The 19,533-nt window shown below is 44.1% G+C and overlaps 1 protein-coding gene across 1 annotated transcript in view; it reads right to left on the reverse strand.

Annotated features, from left to right (window-relative positions):
• The window catches only part of gse1b (Gse1 coiled-coil protein b), a 188,206-nt gene that overhangs the window by 116,808 nt on the left and 51,865 nt on the right, over positions 1 to 19,533 (reverse strand). The window contains exon 2 of the mRNA XM_033619456.2: positions 8,526 to 8,658. Within this exon, the coding sequence (XP_033475347.1) occupies positions 8,526 to 8,658 (133 nt within the window). The remainder of the gene's footprint in view (positions 1 to 8,525; positions 8,659 to 19,533) is intronic.

The following is a 19,533-nucleotide window of genomic DNA, read 5'->3' on the forward strand; positions in this document are numbered from 1 at the left end:
GGAGAGAGGGATCCAGGAGATAGATGGAGCACCTCCTCTCTACACCCAGCTGGACTCTATCAGCCAGGCTGGAGCCAGAGAGGCTGGTGGGGAGTCCCAACTATGGGGTGTCTCACCCTGGACACGTCACTCCCAATCCCCCCTGAGCCTGCCTGAGCCTGGCCAGACCTCAGCGCTGCTGCAGCCTGCCACGCCAGGCTCCACGGCTCCTACTGCCCCAAACGCAGTCATACTGATCGTATCAGAAAGAAAAATGGAGCGAGGCAGGGCCTACAAAAACACACATAGCCCAGACAAGCTGAAAACCACGTACGCCACATGTAACATCGCCATGGTTGAATTGAGAGCGAGAGAAATGAAGGGAGAGAGACGGCGAGGGAGGGAGCTATAATTTGTTTAGTGTATGTGATTGTATTAGTGTAAGGGTCATATTATTCTTCACCCACGTCACACACACGGAGAGCTGAAGCCCAGTGGGGCAATCATAACATTAATAGTGCTTGACTGGGCCTAGACAGACACAGACACACTCACTTACTCACACACACATGCACACAGATACACACATGTGTTTCCTGTGATCTGCTCAACAGTTTATGCAGAGAAGGAGGACAGAAGGGTGGGGAATGAGAAGATGAGGTGAAAAACAGAAAAGGGGAACCACAGAGGAAGTAAAATATATGAGAACAGGAAAATATAGTTAAATAAAGATGAGCTAGAGAGATAAAAATGGCCCAGAACTCAACAGTGCTCAGTAATTTTAACTAACAATCACCTGTCAAAATAATCCTCTGAGCTATTAATTAATAATGTCAAAGACATTACGTAGAACAAGGTATTGATTGCTACTGTAAACACATCCATGTAAATATAAGAGTGAATGCTGATTAACATTTCCTGCATCTAGTTTTATCTACCAAAAAAAGTTTGCGCTGCCCTTGGCACACAGACAAAATCCTTATATTTCAAAAAATTTCGCAAAATAAAAAGATCTGTGTAATTATTTTTGCTGTGGGTGACGGTTGGTACCAGGAAGAAGTAATACGAAGGTCAGGGAGGCTAGAAAGTGTAATTTTAAGAAATATTTCTGTCAGGTAATTGGAAATTATTTATGCTATTTAGTGGCTGATCACACAGGGGGGGTTTACATACATCACTGCAACTTTAAAAGATTCATATTTGTACACAAAGGTGGTTGAAAGAAAATGTTAATAAGGACAGAAAAGAGGTGAAGGTGAGTATTCCTAACATTTTCATAGATGTTCAGCCACCAGAAAATGGTGGTTTGATTATGATAAATTCATCGAACCCTTCAAATATTTACTGTAATCCATTTTACATTCTATCTGGAGACATTTTTAAGACAAGTGTTCAGCTTTCCTTTTTTTTTCTTCAAACAACCTTGATTAGACAAAAGTGACACCTAGATATCGTCACTGGTACATTATACAGCAGGGAATGTAAAAAAAAAAAGAAGAGGAAGAAGAGGGCAATATAGTGACAAAGGAAGAGTGAGAGTGAAACAGAACGTACTAGTAATGGGCCAACAGCAGAGTAGAGAGGCCATGTTCGCTGTCAGCCATTAACATGGCCAGGACTAAATTATTCACTGCACTCTGTCACCTTACACAAGCCTGGGCTAACTCACACTAAAGAGGACTGTGTGTGTGTGCGTGTGAACGTGGTGTGTGTCAGTGTGTGTGTGTGTGTGTGTGTGTGTGTGTGTGCGTGTAAATGAACGGTGGCTAGTAGGAGGAGGTTAAGGAGGATTCCTTTAAAGAAGGGGCTCAGTATTGCCATCCTGTGGCTAGAACAAGTAAGATACTTTGTGCAAGCCATTTCTATTAGTTGCCACACATACACACACACACACACACACACACACACACACACGCATACACGCACACACACGCACACACAGATACACATGCACGCCCGAATAAGAAATTGGCTTCAATGAGTCTGAAACACATGCAAATAGTGTACCAGCTCTAACCTTTAGATGCCCTTTGAGTGTTATGTGCGGTAAAAAGCGCACACATCCATACAAACATACAAGCAAATAACACTGTGCGCAAACATAAAAAGACAAGGAAGAACAGAGAACTGTTTTGTGTAGAGGAAGCTGATTTCCATGCAGCCTGCTGGTTTACTATGGAACAGGAGAGGCTGGTTAGCAGGAGCAGCTGGGCAAACAATACAACCTCACCTGGAGTCATTTACATGGATTGTGTGCGCGTGTGTATGTGTGTCTGTGTATGTGTGTGTGTGTGTGTGTGTGTGTGTGCGCTTGTTATGTTGAGAGGGGTGTCTCCTGTTGCTGCTCTTCTTCATCATGTTCCTGAAAGTGCCGTTGGCAAGGAAACCAGAGAGAGAGGGAGACCTGAGAGACAAGTCAAGGAGCACAGTTTCGGGTAAGAGCAAGACGAAATGGGGAAGAAAAGGCAGACAAATGAGAGAGGGAAGAATAAAAGCGGAGGATCTTTGGAGGAGAGTGGCGGGGGTTTGGCAGGCATTGGGGGGAGGGTGGTGGTGGTTGGAAGGAGATGGAGGAGGGAGTTAACAAAGGGGAGGCAAAGAGCATGTGACAGTGCGACCCATGCCTCCCACTGACAAGCTTTATTACAGTCCCACCTGCAGCGAGACAGCAAAAAGCACTTAGCCTCAGCCAAGTCGTCCGACAGTGGAGGACAGTTTGGGAGGGAGGGAGGGAGGGTGGGAAGGAGAGAGGGATCGAAAAGCAGAAAGGAAGGAGGGTGGAGGTGAAGACAGGGAGGCTGGGTGGGAGGAAGGGATGATTGAAGTCACGGGGTTGCAGAGGGAAGGAGGGAAAAGGAGATATTAAGAAAAAGGAAGGGGAAGACAGGAAGAAAACAAGCATAAGGAAAAACAAAAGGAAAGGAATTAATCAATTTAAAAATCATCCTCTGCATGAAACATCCTCACTTTCAACCAAATATGGATTGATTTCACCTCCTGTGTGTTTTTTTGAGGCTGTAGTCTATCTGCTGTATATAAAAAGAGACAAGATACAAACACAGACACAACACAGCTTTCTACCAGCTCCGAGTGTGCAGGCGGTCAGGTTTAATCCTGCTTGAACACCTGTTTCCTTTGTGAGGTCAAAGGTCAGGGTCTGGAGGTCTCTCACTAAGTGGTCATCTTTTTCAGGGCTACTGCTGAAACACGTCTGTAACCTGACCTCACTGCTCTGCACTGAGCATTAACCTCACATCGGGTGGCCTCAGCAAGGCCTAAATATAACTTCTCACGAGCCCAGAAGAGGAATTCTTTGGTCCACGTTGCACATAGTTGAGTTTTATTATATATATATATGTAGTGTATGATGCAAGCCCCGAATAACATAACACTCTCAGATGCTCCTTGCTGTCATCATTTAGTGCAATTCATGCAACGCGTGAGAAGGAAATAATTAAGGGGATGAAATGAAGAGAGGTTTATTACTTCCAGAACGGCGACAGCTCACATCTATTAGCGCTCCAGCCTGCTGATGTATCTGCTGATGAGCTATGGCCAAGTAATGACGTGCTCCGCTGGCTGTGAATCCATAGGTCTCTCCCTAAGTCTACTCTTTCTGGCTCCCAGGCTGTGGATGGAAAACCACAGTCACTAAATCAAACCCATCCGGAGGGAAGACGAGAGAGAGAGAGAGAGAGAGAGAGAGAGAGAGAGAGAGAGAGAGAGAGAGAGAGAGTGAGGGGGGAGAGAGGGGGTTAACGGCCTGTTTCTCAGCCTTTCGGAGAGAGGAATGTGTTGGAAAGGGTACAAATCAACCAGAAGTGACTGCACAATAAGGTCAGTGTGACCAGAGGAGAATCCTGACTCAAACGGTAGACACGCACAAACACATACGCACAGAAACAAACACATTAAGCACACACATGCAAACACAGTGAGTGATTGAAACGGGGCATAACCCCGTGCCCACCCTGTGAGTGGCTAATAACTGTGGCACAGTGCCAAACCCACTGTCTCCTGACTAATTCCCCCATGCCTGCCAGGACTGGCGCCACGCTGCAGAACAGAGCTCTGTTTCTCAAAAATCCTGTGATCATTACATTACTGAATTACTCAGATAGATGGATGAAAAAACAGCCACGCAGGCCATCCAGCTCGCTTGTCCCCTGAAGAAAGGACATAATGGAACAGACAATGGGAACACTGTGAATTAATATTTGTTTGTTGAGACTGCCTCCCCTCACTTAACACACACACACACACACACACACACACACACACACCTCAACGCCCACTCTGCTGGGCTGGAAAAAGAGGGCAGTGAGGTGGCACTCTGCCAAGCGTGGCGCTGCCAAGAGACTCGGTATACCCTGGTCTCCAGTGGCATTTTAATCACATATACACACACACACACACACTTCCATCTGCTGTGCTTCATGGGAGCGGTGGCAAGCTTGTCACTGTCATTCGAAGTTAGCCCACCCTCCTGACACCCCTACTGAGGGGGGACAAAAGAAAAGGAGAAAAGAGAAGGAGTCGGGAGGGGGCAAGCAGTGGCATTCCTCTCCATGCCTCCTCTGTCACCCTCTGATCTCTCTCTCCAAACACATCTCCTGTCGCCTCTGCATTCAGTGTCCTTGTCCTCCTCTCACCATCCTCCCTGTACCGTCCCTCCCCACCTCCCGGCACACTGCTTCTGTCACCCCTCAGCTCTGTTCTGTCTGTGCACGGCTACTCTCATCCCTCCACCTGCTGCTCTGTTCTCTGGACAACAGATACAAGCACGGGCGGCTGTTATCCCCCTCTCATAGACAGCCTGCTCCTCATTTAACGTGCATGTGTGCCGTGAATGTGCTCTTGCAGCACGGCTGTTTATGGATTGAACCTTACCGCTGTGTTCTCCATGCAAGACTCTTAATGTGAAATGTTAACCGCAGCGGCTAGAGCAACAGCTCAGACATTGATCCTCCTCCCAAGCAGAGGCGGGTTGCCAGATACTATGAATGCCCCAACCAGCACCCACACCCCATCTTCAGTGGTGCTCCATGCTCCCACAGTGGGTAATTGTAATTGTATTGAACTGGCCAGCAGCCAAGCGCACAAGACTGCCAAGTCTGCCAAGTCCAGCTGTGCCGCTGCAATCAAAACACACTCACAGCCTATCTCATGACAATCACATCATCAGCATGTGTAACTCCAAGACACACACATATGCACACACAAACAGAAACACACATATCTCAATATGTATTTGCTCAGTGTGACAAGATTGCGGAGCGAGGGCTGTGATAAAACAGCACAAGGGAATAAATGTTGTAAAGGCTAAATTCACATGGCGGTAAGAGCGGTAGAAGCCAGACAAAGAAGAGCATAATGGTACAATGACTCCTCACCATATATTCTGTCCTTTACATTAACCCTGTGTGCTTCTCCCTCCATCAGATGTCTACAGAGTGCTGCAGGAATGAGTCCTAAAACCTGGATAAGAGTTAGCATTTTAGCAGTCCGGGTTCCCTCGCCTCAAAGTCAATGGCTTTTTTGAAAGGATTGTTTGAGTTAGATGCCCGAAATAAGGTCTGTGGTTAACACAAGCTTAAGAGACTTTCATGTTTTGTTCTACACCACAAAACACGCCAGTAAATACCCCACTTGTAAATTTTAAAGCCTTTCGTGTCTTAAGTCGCTAAATAAGACTACAGAGCATCATCATGCCAACCACGGCTTTACAGTCTCATTGTGGTGGCAACATTCAAGTCATGCAACCATGATGTAGTTTGTTTATAGAATTAACTTTTCACTCCTGGCAATTACGCTTTCAAAAATCTTTAAAATGTTGTTCATTTGTGAGGATTATTTTGCTGAACAAAACGTGTAAGTGTCATAAACAGAGCTTTTAATCCAAAATCCAATAGAAAAATCCCATTCATCTTTTGTCGAGGGAAACAGGGCGATGTTAACTTCCGTGCTGGCCCACAAATAATCGTCATCCCTGCAGCACTCTGTGCAGACAGTACAGCAGAGGTTCACCTTGTTCCTTCACCACTAGTAGTGATGTATTGACTGTGTGGTTGTTTTGAGCCTGAGCGACTTTTGATATATATGTGAAGCGTTCAGTGAATGTGTTCACAGGACCACAGGCCTGAAGCACATTGCGGGCAGCCTCTATGTCATAACCTCCCCTCTCCAGCCTGTTTCCTGTCTGATAGGAGCTCTTGATGGGCCGCAATATGATGAGACTTTTGACATGAGAAATGGGGATCTCTTGTTTCCCTTTTTTAAACATATATGTTCTGATTATATTTTAGGATTTTATTATAGTTCTCCTTACCTCACTTAGTGACATTCATATACCACAATGGAATGTGAAAGCACACTGCTTTCCTCTCTCTGTATGCCACTAGTCAAAGCAAACATTTACATTAGAGCCGTGGCCATTAGATCGCTAAATATTCACACACACACACACGCACAATTAAAACTGCAGTGGACAGCAGGACTGTGTAACATCAACCGTCTAAAACCATAAGCCTCTCTCTTTCAGTCTAGCTGCTGCATAGGGGCCCATTTAATGATTTAAACCCAACAGTCTTAAGATCATGACGGATTGTGCACCTCTCTACTCTACTCCATGTGAACACCGCAAGTGTGTCTTGTGTCACGTTTCTAGCCTGAGCGGAGGAAATGGGCCGTGTCATGTCAGTGCGAGCCACAGCGTAACATGCATGATGGAGAGCACTTAAATAACTCATGAAAACCCTGTTCTCAACCCACACTAGACCACTGGGAGGAACGCTCAGTCTTCTGCGTGTACGTTTTGTGTGTGTGTGTGTGTGTGTGTGTGTGGATGTGCGGTGGCCCTGTTTGTCATGACTGTTTAACCAGGTGCTTTTGAGTGTGTTGTGGTTGAGCTAGTGTGTGTGTGTGTGTTTGTGGGTTCAGTTGGAAAGAGAGCTTGAGATGAGTTTCTGTAAACGACAGGGGGGCCCTCACGGCTAAACAGAAATAGCCTTAGAGAAAAGAGGGCGAGAGAGAGTGGCCTGAGCAGGAGGAAGTGGTGTGCAAGACAGAAAGAGAAAAAAAAAGTGACAAAAAGGAGGGTGGAGAATTTAAAAAATTAGATTTACAAAACTGCTGTGTTTAAAAGTGCAAATGCTTGTTTAAAAAAAAAGAGAGAGGAAGAGAGGGAATAGATATGCAGTGAAAAGGCAGTCCAGCTACACTGATAAGAGGAGACAGCAGCACTTTCCACATAAACGCACTAAGCTCCAAAACCCACTGTAGTGATGGCCTCCCTCGGGGCATACTCACACATACACGCTCGCATGTCACTTATTTTTTGTGTCTGTGCCTGCTTCATCATGACATCTTCCAACTCATCTCTCAGTCTTGTTTTATCACTACTATCCTCTCCTTCACCAGTATCCCCAAAAACCTGCTTATTCATCTATCTTGCTGAATACTATACTGTGGGAGAAGGAGATGGGAGTGAAATGACCGCAAAACCTGTAATCCACAGCTCTGGGTCGAAGTGATTAGTGGTTCCCACACTAGAAGCTAAGAACAACAGAAGAAAAAAAAACAAGAGTAAAATTTGGTGTGTAAGCATGTGCATTTGTATGTGAACATTGACAGAGGTCAGTGCTGGGACAGTTGAGAGTCTTAGTGTGTACACTTTGTGGACAGGTTGGGTTTGCTGGTTTGCATTGCTGACAATTAAAAGCAGTTGCTGTCAAACAATGCGCTGAAAGGAGGTGGAGGGATCAGATGCTCAGCACATTTGCAAAACAAAGTGCAGGGAAATCATTCTAACCTCCTTCTGGTGTCACGCAGCAGCATGTGTAGGTTGACTGGTGTAATTACAAAAGATGGAAAGAGTTAATCCAGTTTAGGGTGAGAGGGCGTTAGCTATAGTAGGTACATATATGTAGATAAAATGCAGTGCAGGAGTGTGGTTGAAGCGTTACTAGAGGATGAAGTGTTAGAAGACATGACAGCACAAGCCTAAAAAAGAAGAACTCAAAAGAGTTTTTATGAGAGTTAGAGCCGCCTCAGACCTAATCTTATTCACACCAGGGGTCTCACTACTTCCTGTGTTGCCACACAGCAGGGTCAGGAGGACACCTCACACAGGAAAAGAGAAGCAGAGATATGATGCTGGCTAAGTGAAGAGATATATATTCAGAGGATACGGCTTATTCTGAAGGCTGAACCAAAGCATTTACTGCTGTATGTTGTGAATGAAAGCCTCTCTCACAGCTGTGGCCACACAGAGTGAGGAGATCAAGAAATGCAACATGAAACATAACAAATGTGTCAAATAATGCAGCTAGTTATTGGAGAATAGCCATTGGGGTGTTTTCACTGCAGTGGTGTGTAGTAACATGTATTAAAGATCACACTGGTGTGAAGTGAAATGCTATGCTTTTTATGGATTCATCCAGTCACAGCAACAACACAGAGGTAAAAATAAAAAAAGACAGAGGAAAGGATAGTAAAACATGACATGTAAAAGTAGGAGATCTGGCATTAATGAAAGCTATACTCACTGGAAAGTGGGCGTTCAGCTTTATCTGGCTCCGAGGTCACTGGTTGAGAAGGAGTATGGTCACATGCAGGCTGCGAAGGCCCCGAATCGACCTCTTTACTGGCTCCAGCCGCGCTCTCAATCACAGTGCACGCCTGAAAGATATAAAAACATAAATAACATATGAGAAACAAAGGAGGAAGTTTAATATTACAATGTCCTTTTGTAGAGTAAGATAGAGGTGAAGTCAATTGATCGCACTTGAATCAATGAGTGATTTCAATATAAGTCCCCAAAACTAATAACGTACAGCTCAAGATGCTACACACATACACTAAGAGGTGCCCTGATAATGATATATAACTAACCATTATTGAGGCTACAACAACTATACTGACATAATAGTAAAATCTAAACAATAAAAAGACACTGATGGTGCAAATATAGCAATTTACTGCTGATGTAGCCCGTTGTCGGTGTAACCATTTTTAGCTGCTGTCACAGCACTCAGATTTCTGCTATAAAAAGACAACAACTAAAGGGGATGCAGCGCTGGGTGAAGAAGTGTCCCTTCCCTGAAGTGACAGAGCCGCAAAACAGACAGACAGACATAATCAAAGACGGAAAAAGACAGAGAGAGAGAAAGAGTTTTCCTGACAGCCCAAGTCTGTTTGGATGTGCTCCACTCTGCTCCCCTCTGCAGCTGAAAGAGGAAAGAGGGATGAGCCTTCAGGAGAGAGACAAGCTGACCATGAAAAGCAGAGGGAGTAGCAGAGGGTGGCTGTCAGCTAGGGGAGAGGAAGAGGAAGAAGTGGGGGAGAGTTTAAAAGAGGCTGTGATGGCTCCCTCCATTGACGAGCAGCAGAGAGACAGGCAGGGGAGGTGCAGCGCATCTTAAGACAAAAAGGCACCCAGGGCTGATGAAATATACATAGCTCTCAGCTGGAGACAAAGACACAGAGCGACAGAGCAGAGGAGGGCCCTGAAGACTGACGAGACTCCGCAACCCCTTCTAAACACACACTGCTAAAAATAAAACACACAGACACATTCCTAATGACTTCTCATGAGGAGCCAGGGGGGAAGTAGTTAGTGCTTTTTTTTTTTATTGTGTGTGTGTGTGTGTTCATATGCTTAACACTCACACAGCACGTGCAGGTGATTGTGAGCATCATGGTGCATCAATGCTTCCTCCCACAGTTACAGACTGAGTTGATAAAATCGCAACAGTAGCTATGACACAAAAAGTGTTTTGGCTGTTGGCCTATAATCCACCTGCTGGTCAGGGTTTTTTTGGTTAGGAGTTTGTTTCAACTGCCTCTCTCAGACCTGCCCACCTGTCCTCTCTTAAAGCCCAGGCAGCTGCCTCCGCCAGTTAAAAACCATTTAAACACACCTCACTTAACAATAAACTCACCCTTTGTTCAAGCTAATGATCCACCTCTCCCACGCACTCTCGGTAATGGCTATGCCACTGAAGTATTGGGATTCTCATGCGAGTGTATTTGTGTGTCTGTGTGTGTTAGACTGAGTACATTCACTTCTTTGCTTTGTCGAGTCTCCCTACTTATCTTGTCCTCCTCATGAGACACGCTGGGTGTGCCTCCCCCGTCTGAATCCCTAACACGTCAGGTGTAAGCAAAAGAAACTTGCAGGTAAATAGTCATGTCTGAGCCTGGGGATTACCTCTCCTCTGGAAAACATACACAGCAAACATGCCTAGAGGTTTCCTAACCTTTGCTGTCTGTTTTTTTTTTCTTACTCTCTCCCTTTTTTTGAGTTAAAGTGCACTCGTGAGGGGCTTGTTGATGAATTCCCCACTCTGTATAGAAACTGTAAAGATGAGGAAAAAGATATTGGAGTAAAAAAAGTGTGAACTGCTCTGTCAGGTCAGGGCCATGAGCCTTTATAAATTAATCACTGAGATATTGTTGCTTCTTTCATCCACAAAACACCTGTTGGAAAGTAACACTCAACATACTGGCCTTGAAGAACAAGCTGGGATGCCAACATTTGATGGTACGCATTTGGCTGCTGCCATCATTGCTGCCAAATGACTCATTTATGCCCATATAATTAGGGAGGGGCATGATTACTTACAGAGAGTCGTGTTACATAAGACTCAACCATTAGATAGTTCTGAGCTTAACAAGACTAAAACTCTACAGTCGTGCTCGCAGCTCTGTGCGGCTGTACTTACATACAGCAGTGCTTTAAGCTAAATGCTAACAACAGCATGCTAACATTCTCACAATGACAGTGTAAACATGCTGATGTTCAACAAAGCGGCAACCTCTGGGGCTTAGAAAATGAAGTGCCAAACACTGCAGTTCCTTAAAGTTCCTTAAACGGGCACTTGTGGCTGGTACCAAAACAGTCAATCCCCATAGAACCCCAAGTTTAAATGTCCAGCTTCACAGCAGAAATAAACATGTTTACAGCTTGGTGCAAAAAAAGGTTTTAGTGTCTATAGCTAATTTCAACATTCATTCGTGAAATTTTAAATAACTCACCCTTTACATTTTATTAAGGCTAAAGTTATGTATATGTAAGGGTGGGCCCGCTTTCGTGACAGACTGTCTATAGCCCCATTTCCATCGAGCAGTATGATATGATACAGTTCAGTTCGGTACGCTTTTTTTTCGTTGCCACTGTGAAAAGTTGCAGATGGTACCAATGTAACCGTTCCATACCTTCCCCATTTTTGGTCACCCTTCTGTTGGGGTACCTACTGTAGCACACAGATCTGGTACTAAAAGGTGGAGCTGTGAACACTGCAGTCTGTTGATTGGTCAATAGAGCACGGTCACTCTGCTCAGGGCTGAGTTGTGGCTGGTTTTGAGGCTCATGTAACCACTGTTCATACCATGGAGAGTTTTATTAGTAGACTGTAACTATAAAATGAAATTATGTTTTGCTGCCTCTTGCAGCTGCTGTAGTCAGAGTAAAAAATAACTTAATTCACTGCGCTTACTGTCGGCTACTTTTAAGGCGGAACGTTAACTTGGAATGTCACTCAATGCATGAGTTGACAACATGAATCAATCAACACACACCTTAAATTTCACTTTAACAACTTTGACCATTACTAAGGTTTTTGTATGACATACACTTTAAGTAATGAAAGGATCTTCAGGCTGTTATATATATAATATTTCGGCCAGGTTATGTGAAGTGCATACATTCTAATCCCCCACTCTAATCCGCGTTGTGGAGCATCATCTTGTGTGGTCCAGCAACTCTAAACCCCCGAGCTTGCCTTAGAGGGACTAAATTCCCAAAGCCACTATTTTTGAATACCCCATGGAGAGACTCTCACTGCAGCCTGTTTCATTTTGTTTTTAAAATGTCGCCGTGTAACTCCGTTCTGCCCAGACTTCCATCTTTGTCACTGGTAAAGAGGAAATACAGCAAGTGCTGGTCGGAACAATGAGTGACAACAACCCCGCCCACATTTAAGAGAACTGTTTGCGGTGGAAATGCTAAGCGAACCTACGGTCTAGGTACCATGTCTGATACTTTTGGTTCCAAAGGTACCATACCGTAACTGTTTGGTGGAAACAGGGCTTAAGAGGTGTTGAGTCAGATCCACCCTTCACTCACACACAGCTACACCCTAAGTAGGAAGTAATGATTGCCATGTTCACCAGTACTGTAGCATGTTATTACGCTGATGACATTTGCTAATTTGCATTAAACACAAAGTACTGTAATGTAATGTCATTTTTTGGTTATAGCCAAAGAATCGGACAAATTAATTTGGTGACACATGTTAAGTTCTTTGATGCCACATCACGACAAAATAAAAATAATTGAAGGCAATATCATGCTTTTTTAAATTTAAAAACTGTCTGAGTTTATATGCAGACTTGATATATGCCCTTTAAAAAGAGGGAACAGAGCAGGGACATGTAAGATGCAGCGCAGGAGTCAGGAGGTGAAATGAGAAGTATCCAGAGAGGTAGCACTAATTGAGGTTAATTCCACAGTTCAGCATTATCTCCTCTAATCGGCAAGAGGGAAGTTGGTAATGGATGATGTTGCAGGACATGGAGAGGGCCTGCCAGCAGAAATCACACAGCAGTGCGGAGTACTGTATGCCCCCAAAGGATCACAAGACATTAGCAGCTGAGTACAGATCTTGATATGAAGCTGCAGATAAACAGAGAGTCCGGAGGGCCTGCGGGCTTGCAGAGGGACAAGTGTGAGTCCTTGTATGCATGTACGAGTGTGTTCAAGAGGGAGGCTTGTCAATCAAGATAGTCAAAACCTCTCGAGTCATTTGCCTGTCTCAACCCACGTCTCACCTGTCAACCTCTCGAAGCAGTGCTGACATGGTCTTGCACACACGCACCCTACTCAGGACTCAATGTCACTTCCTAGTAGTGACACACGGGGAGTGATGGGGTGATACACATGCACATCACACAGAAACACATGCACCCTCTAACAATAACTCTCTCCTTCACACACACACACACACACACATTGTGACCTAACCCAGGCCTCTCCAGGGACGAGCTCTTTTATCACAGCCATGCCCGTCGATACTTGAGCCCTGCACAACATCTGCAGTTCAACACCTACCAGATTCATTAAGGAGGAGGACGGAGTCAGAAGCAAAACGGTACATCGATAAGCAGAGGAGGTGGGTGCACATGCATGTGTGTGTGTGGGTGTGTGTGTGTGTCACCAGGGGCCAGGGCCATCCATAAACACTGCTGACAGTCTAGACAGGAAATACACTTGAAGATGTCGATAAGTTAGTCAGCAGGGGTGAGGACAGATCAATAGGAACACAGGATGATGTCAGTGGCTGCAGATGAGATCACCTGAGGAGACGAAGGATCTACACATGCGATATGAAATGAATTGTGTTAGCACAAAGTGTTCCATATTACTTATTTTACAGGAACTGTGGAGGGAGTTAGACCAAAATCCTCCTCTACAACCAGCTGAAGAGTCAACTGAGACTAGACTAGACTTCTGAAAGAGCTTCAAGCAATAAATAGTGTAATTATTTGCTCTGGTGCCATGTCTAGCTGTTGTTCTGCCTTTGTTGCACTGGCATTACCAGTTGAATCAATGTTGTGTTACATAATTTCATGTTAAGAGTGTTGCAATGCACATGTTTATTCATGTGAAAATGCCACAGATTATAACTTCAACATTAGTGGGAATAAATACCTCCAGAGACATACAGTGATTCTCCCTTGAGATTTCATAAAATGAAGGAGATGAAGTTGATTTCACCCACAGGACGTGACTGCCCTATATCATGTTTGCCTTTCTTGCCATGGTGTTGAGCGCAAGTGCCCGTGTGTGTGTGTGTGTGTGTGTGTGTGTGTGTGTGTGTGTGCGCTCGGGCAGATGTGTGTTTGCGTGTGTTCTCAGCTCTACTGACATTTCCTCGAACGTGGTTGACATTTCCAGGGGATTTGAAGATTTGATCCCTTCTGTGTTTGAAGAGTTGTGTGCTGCCCTCCTCAAAACACTGAGGGAAACGCTGCAGCAGAGCCAGCAGTGTGACCTGCCTTCGGGGGCCTTACTCTACAGCATTTGGAGCAGCCCGTTCTCACTCACCCGAAGTGTGATCAGGAGAAGACCTGCACTATACATTGCCTGCCTTTTAGAGATGACTGATTCACTGCTTGGTCTTTTACTTAGTCTTGTTGTTTTCCCCTGAGCTGTGGAGTGTTTCTGCTTCTCTCAACTGAGGCAGAAAAGCTATCACCAAAAGATATGAGAGAGGAAAGTAGATAGAGATGGTGTGGGAGGGAGCGGGAGGGAGAGAAAGCAAGAAAGTGTGAGAGGGAGAGGGAGGGAGAGATCTGTTTCTCCTGCCACAGGCTGGTTAGTGGAGCGAACTGACACAGACTGACATCTCTCTTCCACGGAGGCCGAAAAAGAGCCTCACTACTCTTTGTCCATTACTCTCCCTCTCTCTCTACAACCTTCCCTCTTCTTACTCTTTCAGCCGTCCTGCCCTCTCTTTCTCTCTGCCCACCCTGCGGCTCCCATGTCTTGCTTTTTCTGCCTGGATGGACTCTGTAGCAGTCCTGTCCTAGCCTGGGGCTCAAATTACACCCAACCACCCTGTGCTGGCCACACATGCATACACAAACACACACATATATAGACACACATGCAAGCCCATACAGTAGCCATGAGGAGGCCCAGGGCCCAAACACAGGTCAGGCTTGGGTCAGTCAAGGGCAGGAGGACGGAAGCCCGACAGAAGCAAGCCTCGCACTGAGGGCAGCTGCATAGACACATTAACACAAAAGACACAAGTAGATGCATACAGAGGTGCACATGCATGTATCAACTGATACTTGTGAAGGACTTTTAAAGTTTGAAATATTACATTTTAGAGACAAACAGAATTCGCCTTGCTCACGTGTCTATGCACCACGAATGTGTAAAACTGTAAATATCCACACCACATGAATATATCATAAGAGATAAAAGTACACACACATGGCTGGAACACTAACTAAACTAGATATTCATCATGAGGCATATTGCTCAACCTGCTATGCCCCAAAATAAAACACCTGCACATTTGACTGTAAGTCATGTACAACAAAATAAAAGGCATCCTTTCACTGCAACAGTAGAACTGATGCTGGACACGACCTTGGAGCAAGTCAGAATTAGCTTCAGTCTCTTATCCAAAGACATACATCAACAAATAAAAGAATCACTGATGAGATTCAGACTGAATCAGCGCTACGTTCTCACTCTAACTACACCTGCATTGTAAGAACACAAACCAAAACATAACCCCAAGGTCAGTGGATCAGCCAGAGTGGGTGCTGATCTGACCTCAGAGCTCAATATCCTCCTGTCTTTCAAATGCCAGTGATATTATGGCTGTAAAACATGTGCATCCTGGTGGGGAGCAGAGCTCAAAGGAAGGGAAGCACAGCATTCGATGCATCACAGCAAACATCTGGCCACTTCCTGGGTTGGATTGTCCTCGGGAACAGGATGCATGGGTACAAGCGCCTTGATAACTACATGTGATGCTCATAGTACACAGAGCAGGAGCAGGGAGGGACTTCCATGCTACCACTGCGTATATCTGCATGAATATGTGCAGTGTCTTTTACTCCTGTCTGTTTTATCCATTTTAATTCATCTTGGCTCATGAGGTAGAGCTGTCGTCTACCAATCAGAAGGTCAGTTCGATCCCTGACCCTTGCAGTCTAAATGTCAAAGTGTCCTTGTACAAAACACTGACGCTCAATTTCTGAGGGCGTGTGAATGCTTATCTGATGAGCAGGTGGCACCTTGTATAGAAACCTCAGCCACCAGTGTATGAATGCATGTCTGAATGGATGAATGTTGCCTGTATTGTAAAGCGCTTTGAGTGGTCGCTAAGACTAGAAAAGCGCTATATAAATGCAGTCCATTTACCATCTTTAGAATTCAGATTCAAGGTTATTAGACTGTTATTTCAGAGTTATTTGAATTGAGACTTAGATAGGTTAAACCTGCAGTTTGGTCTCACACTGCAGGGTGAGAAGAAGCTAGACGAATGTCAATAAATCAAGAAAAATGCTCCTTCATGGCACTACACTTCGTCCTTGGTCTAACGCTCCAAATACATAAATGCACTCAATCTTGCTCAGCCTCAGACACAAAGCTTTATACACAAAAAAAATGTGCGCAGACAGGTAGTCACATGTTTACACAGAGACACACATACACACACACACACACACAGCTGGCGACTACTGCAGGGCTGCGTCTTTCTCCCAAGTCTGTTGGGAACTCTAACAGGAAGAGGGTAAGTGCTATCGATTGGCTTCTTCCTGCTTGGCCCGGCTGTCAGAGCAAAAACAAGTTGACCGTTTGACCGTCTGCTTTTCAGTGCAGCACTAACTACATGTAGTCATGTACACACACACACACACACACACACACACACACAAGCACACACAGTGCTTGCCTTCCAGTTCCTGTAGGATTTAAGGATACACCTGAAGCACTCTAGTACCAGGTCCTATTGTGTTTATGTGTGAGTGAGGAACGTTTGGAGTCATAAATTGAAGACCTGCACAAATGATTGATTATTATTATTATTGTTTTTATTTAACAATTATTGGCAGCAGAAGTGATAAGTGCTGTTAGTCAACCTGGCAATCATGTGTAATTGCATTGAGGCCACGACCATACAAAGGATGAAGTGGATTGAGAAAATGAATGTATTAATGATTCAATTCACAGAATATGTGTTATCAAGTACATGCTACTGGACTGTTTTCTGAAAATCACAGTATGCATGTCATGTATAGAGTGAGCATGTACACATGTAGCAAGAAAAGCCAATGTGGAGACAGGCACGGGTCAATATAAAACTCTCCTCTGGGCAGCACTGTGACATTATGAACAGAAATCTCTGCCGCACTCGGCTCTCTCTTCGATGGCATTTAGATATGAGGCAGAGGAAAGATGGAAGGATACAAATCAGAAGGAGGGATAAGTGGATGAGCAGATAAACAGACTGACGGAGACACAGAGGCTGCTCGTTGGGGTTTAACAAATCAAAGGGAGAAATGGAAGAAGAGAACAGTGGCTTGTGTGTGTTTATGTGTGTGTGTGTTTGTGTGCATCTGCACTACTGACACTCTTTGTTTCCAGCTATACATAAATGCCTCATTTAGCAGACGTGAACAGACATGTTGATGTGCAGAAGAAAACCGATTTCTTTTAGCTTCTAACACAAACACAAGTTGTGGCACAGTAGGAGTGGTGAAGGCCACTGTTCCTTTTATTTCTGTGACAAGTGTTATTGCAAACTATGGGAGACTAATTTGCAGAGGAGGGACCAAGCCATCGTTTTGCAAGTCACAAGCAAGCCTCAAATCTTTGCTTTAAGTACCAAGTTAAGACAAGCGAGTCCTAAGTCAAGATTGACGAGTCCCAAGTCACATCCCGTATCCTTAACTTTGAGTTTTGGGTCTTAAACAAGTCATAATGCGCTCCTCGCCAAATTAAATTCCATTTCAACAATGGAGTAACAATATATACATTTAAATAATCATCAGTGCTTTTTAAAATTCGTATTTATTTTCTTAAAACAACTCTGTTGGAAGTTGATGTGGCTGTCTTTAATTTTCTGCAAAATACTGCAATTCTTTTTTGTTGACAAATGCATCGTTTTTGTATGTGAACAGAATGATCTTTGGTATTGTTTTTTCCAACTGGCGCTCAGTAACACAATTCTAGTTCTTTGTGGTTTTCTCTTGCAACTTAATTGGATGCCAAGTGTCGACTTGCGGGGAATGAGTGACGCTAACAGGAAGGTGTTGATGCAGGAAATAGGGAATTGAATTCATTTGAGGCACACTTTTTAAATAACACTTTTACATCTTTGGACCTGAGGAAAGGTATCATGTACTTTCAAGTCAACGGCTCAAGTCCAAGTGAAGTCACGAGTCATTGGTGTGAAAGTCCAAGTCGAGTTAAAAGTCTTTTTTGATTTTGTCAGGTCCTGTCTAAGGTCATCATATTTGTGACTCGAGTCTGACTTGACTCCACTCCTCTGCTTTTTGGGACAATTGCCAAAGTCTTTATCTTTTATCACTAAGATTTAACTTGCTTCTTAACCTTCCACGATGGTGCAGTGCCAGCAAGATGTTTGTAAATGTTGGTGTGCCTACCTGCATTAATACGAAATCTTTTATACTGATATATGTGCAGGCTCTCTGTCTCAGAAAATTGTATTATCCAGTCCTTGGCCAATCCTGAGCTGAGCCCAGTCAGGTTTTCATCAAGACTGTGGGGCCACTGGCTCTCCATCTTGTTTGTGGGTGCAATTTATTGAATTTTGTCTTTTTATATGAACTTGCATAATGTAGTGTTGGGTATTTCTTGTCTTTTATTTTATACATATTGTATTTATAGGATTGTATTTTTGTAAAAGATGACTGTCTGTTTTAATTCATCACAAATTTTAAAAAAAAAAAGATAATGTAAGAGTAACACATATATCATAACAAGGAAGACAAAAACAAACACACTCCTGAAATGACTCAACTCGCCAAATGATATCCTGCACAATTTGGTGAAAAACAGCTTTAACGAATGTATGGTTAAAGAGAACGTTATGAGGTTATTATTATTATTTTATTTTATCTTATTCTATTCTATTCTGTTTTATTTATTATTACTTTTAAGGTGCAACTCTGACACACACATACACCCAGAAACAATCAATGTCATTACATTTCCAGTAAAGTTATTAAATAGTGTTTCCTCTCATATTTCTTGGCCGAGCTGAAGTTTACAGTAGTTGCAAAACTCACTTTGGTTCCATTTTATTTACCCTGATTTAGCACATTATATCAAAGGTGCAGTGTAAATACGAACATCTTCAATATTAACCACGTTTGTATCAAAATGTCATTTTTTATGTACAGGCTTTATTGCTCCATTTACCGGTAAATGTGAAAGGCTGGTGTCAGCCAAAAACACTGCTGCACTCATATATCTGTTGTCAGGCCCCAGGAAAATATACAGTAGGTAATATATACAGCAGAGCACAGCAAAACAACTCTATTCTCCAGAGGGAGAAGAAAGTGGGGAGACAGCGGGAACAAGATAGAGAGAGATACACAGATAGGAGGAAAGAAGGAAAGAGAGAAAGAGAGAGAGAGAGAGAGAGAGAGAGGCACAAAGGGCTGTTTTCTGCTGGGTGGGTAAAGTGTGTCCAGGGGGCAGCTGAGTGAGCACACACAACACAAAGCCTGTCATTAGTCCCAGCTTTCTGCAGACACAACAAACTGTGTGTGTGTGTGTGTGTGTGTGTGTGTGTGTGTGTGTGTGTGTGCGTCAGAGAGAGAGGATGACGATGCGTGCATTGGCGCCTTTGGGTGTGCACAGAGGTTTTGTGTATATGTGTGAAGTTTCAGACACTGACAAAAGCCTGTGTTGTTGTGCTTGTCTCTTCTGATGTACAGCTCCTTCAGGATCACAGCCCTGCGCAGTCAATACTCGCCTTGCCTGCTTGTGTGAACGTG

The sequence above is a fragment of the Epinephelus lanceolatus genome, chromosome 2 (assembly GCF_041903045.1).
Source record: "Epinephelus lanceolatus isolate andai-2023 chromosome 2, ASM4190304v1, whole genome shotgun sequence".
NCBI classification, from domain to species: Eukaryota; Metazoa; Chordata; class Actinopteri; order Perciformes; family Serranidae; genus Epinephelus; species Epinephelus lanceolatus.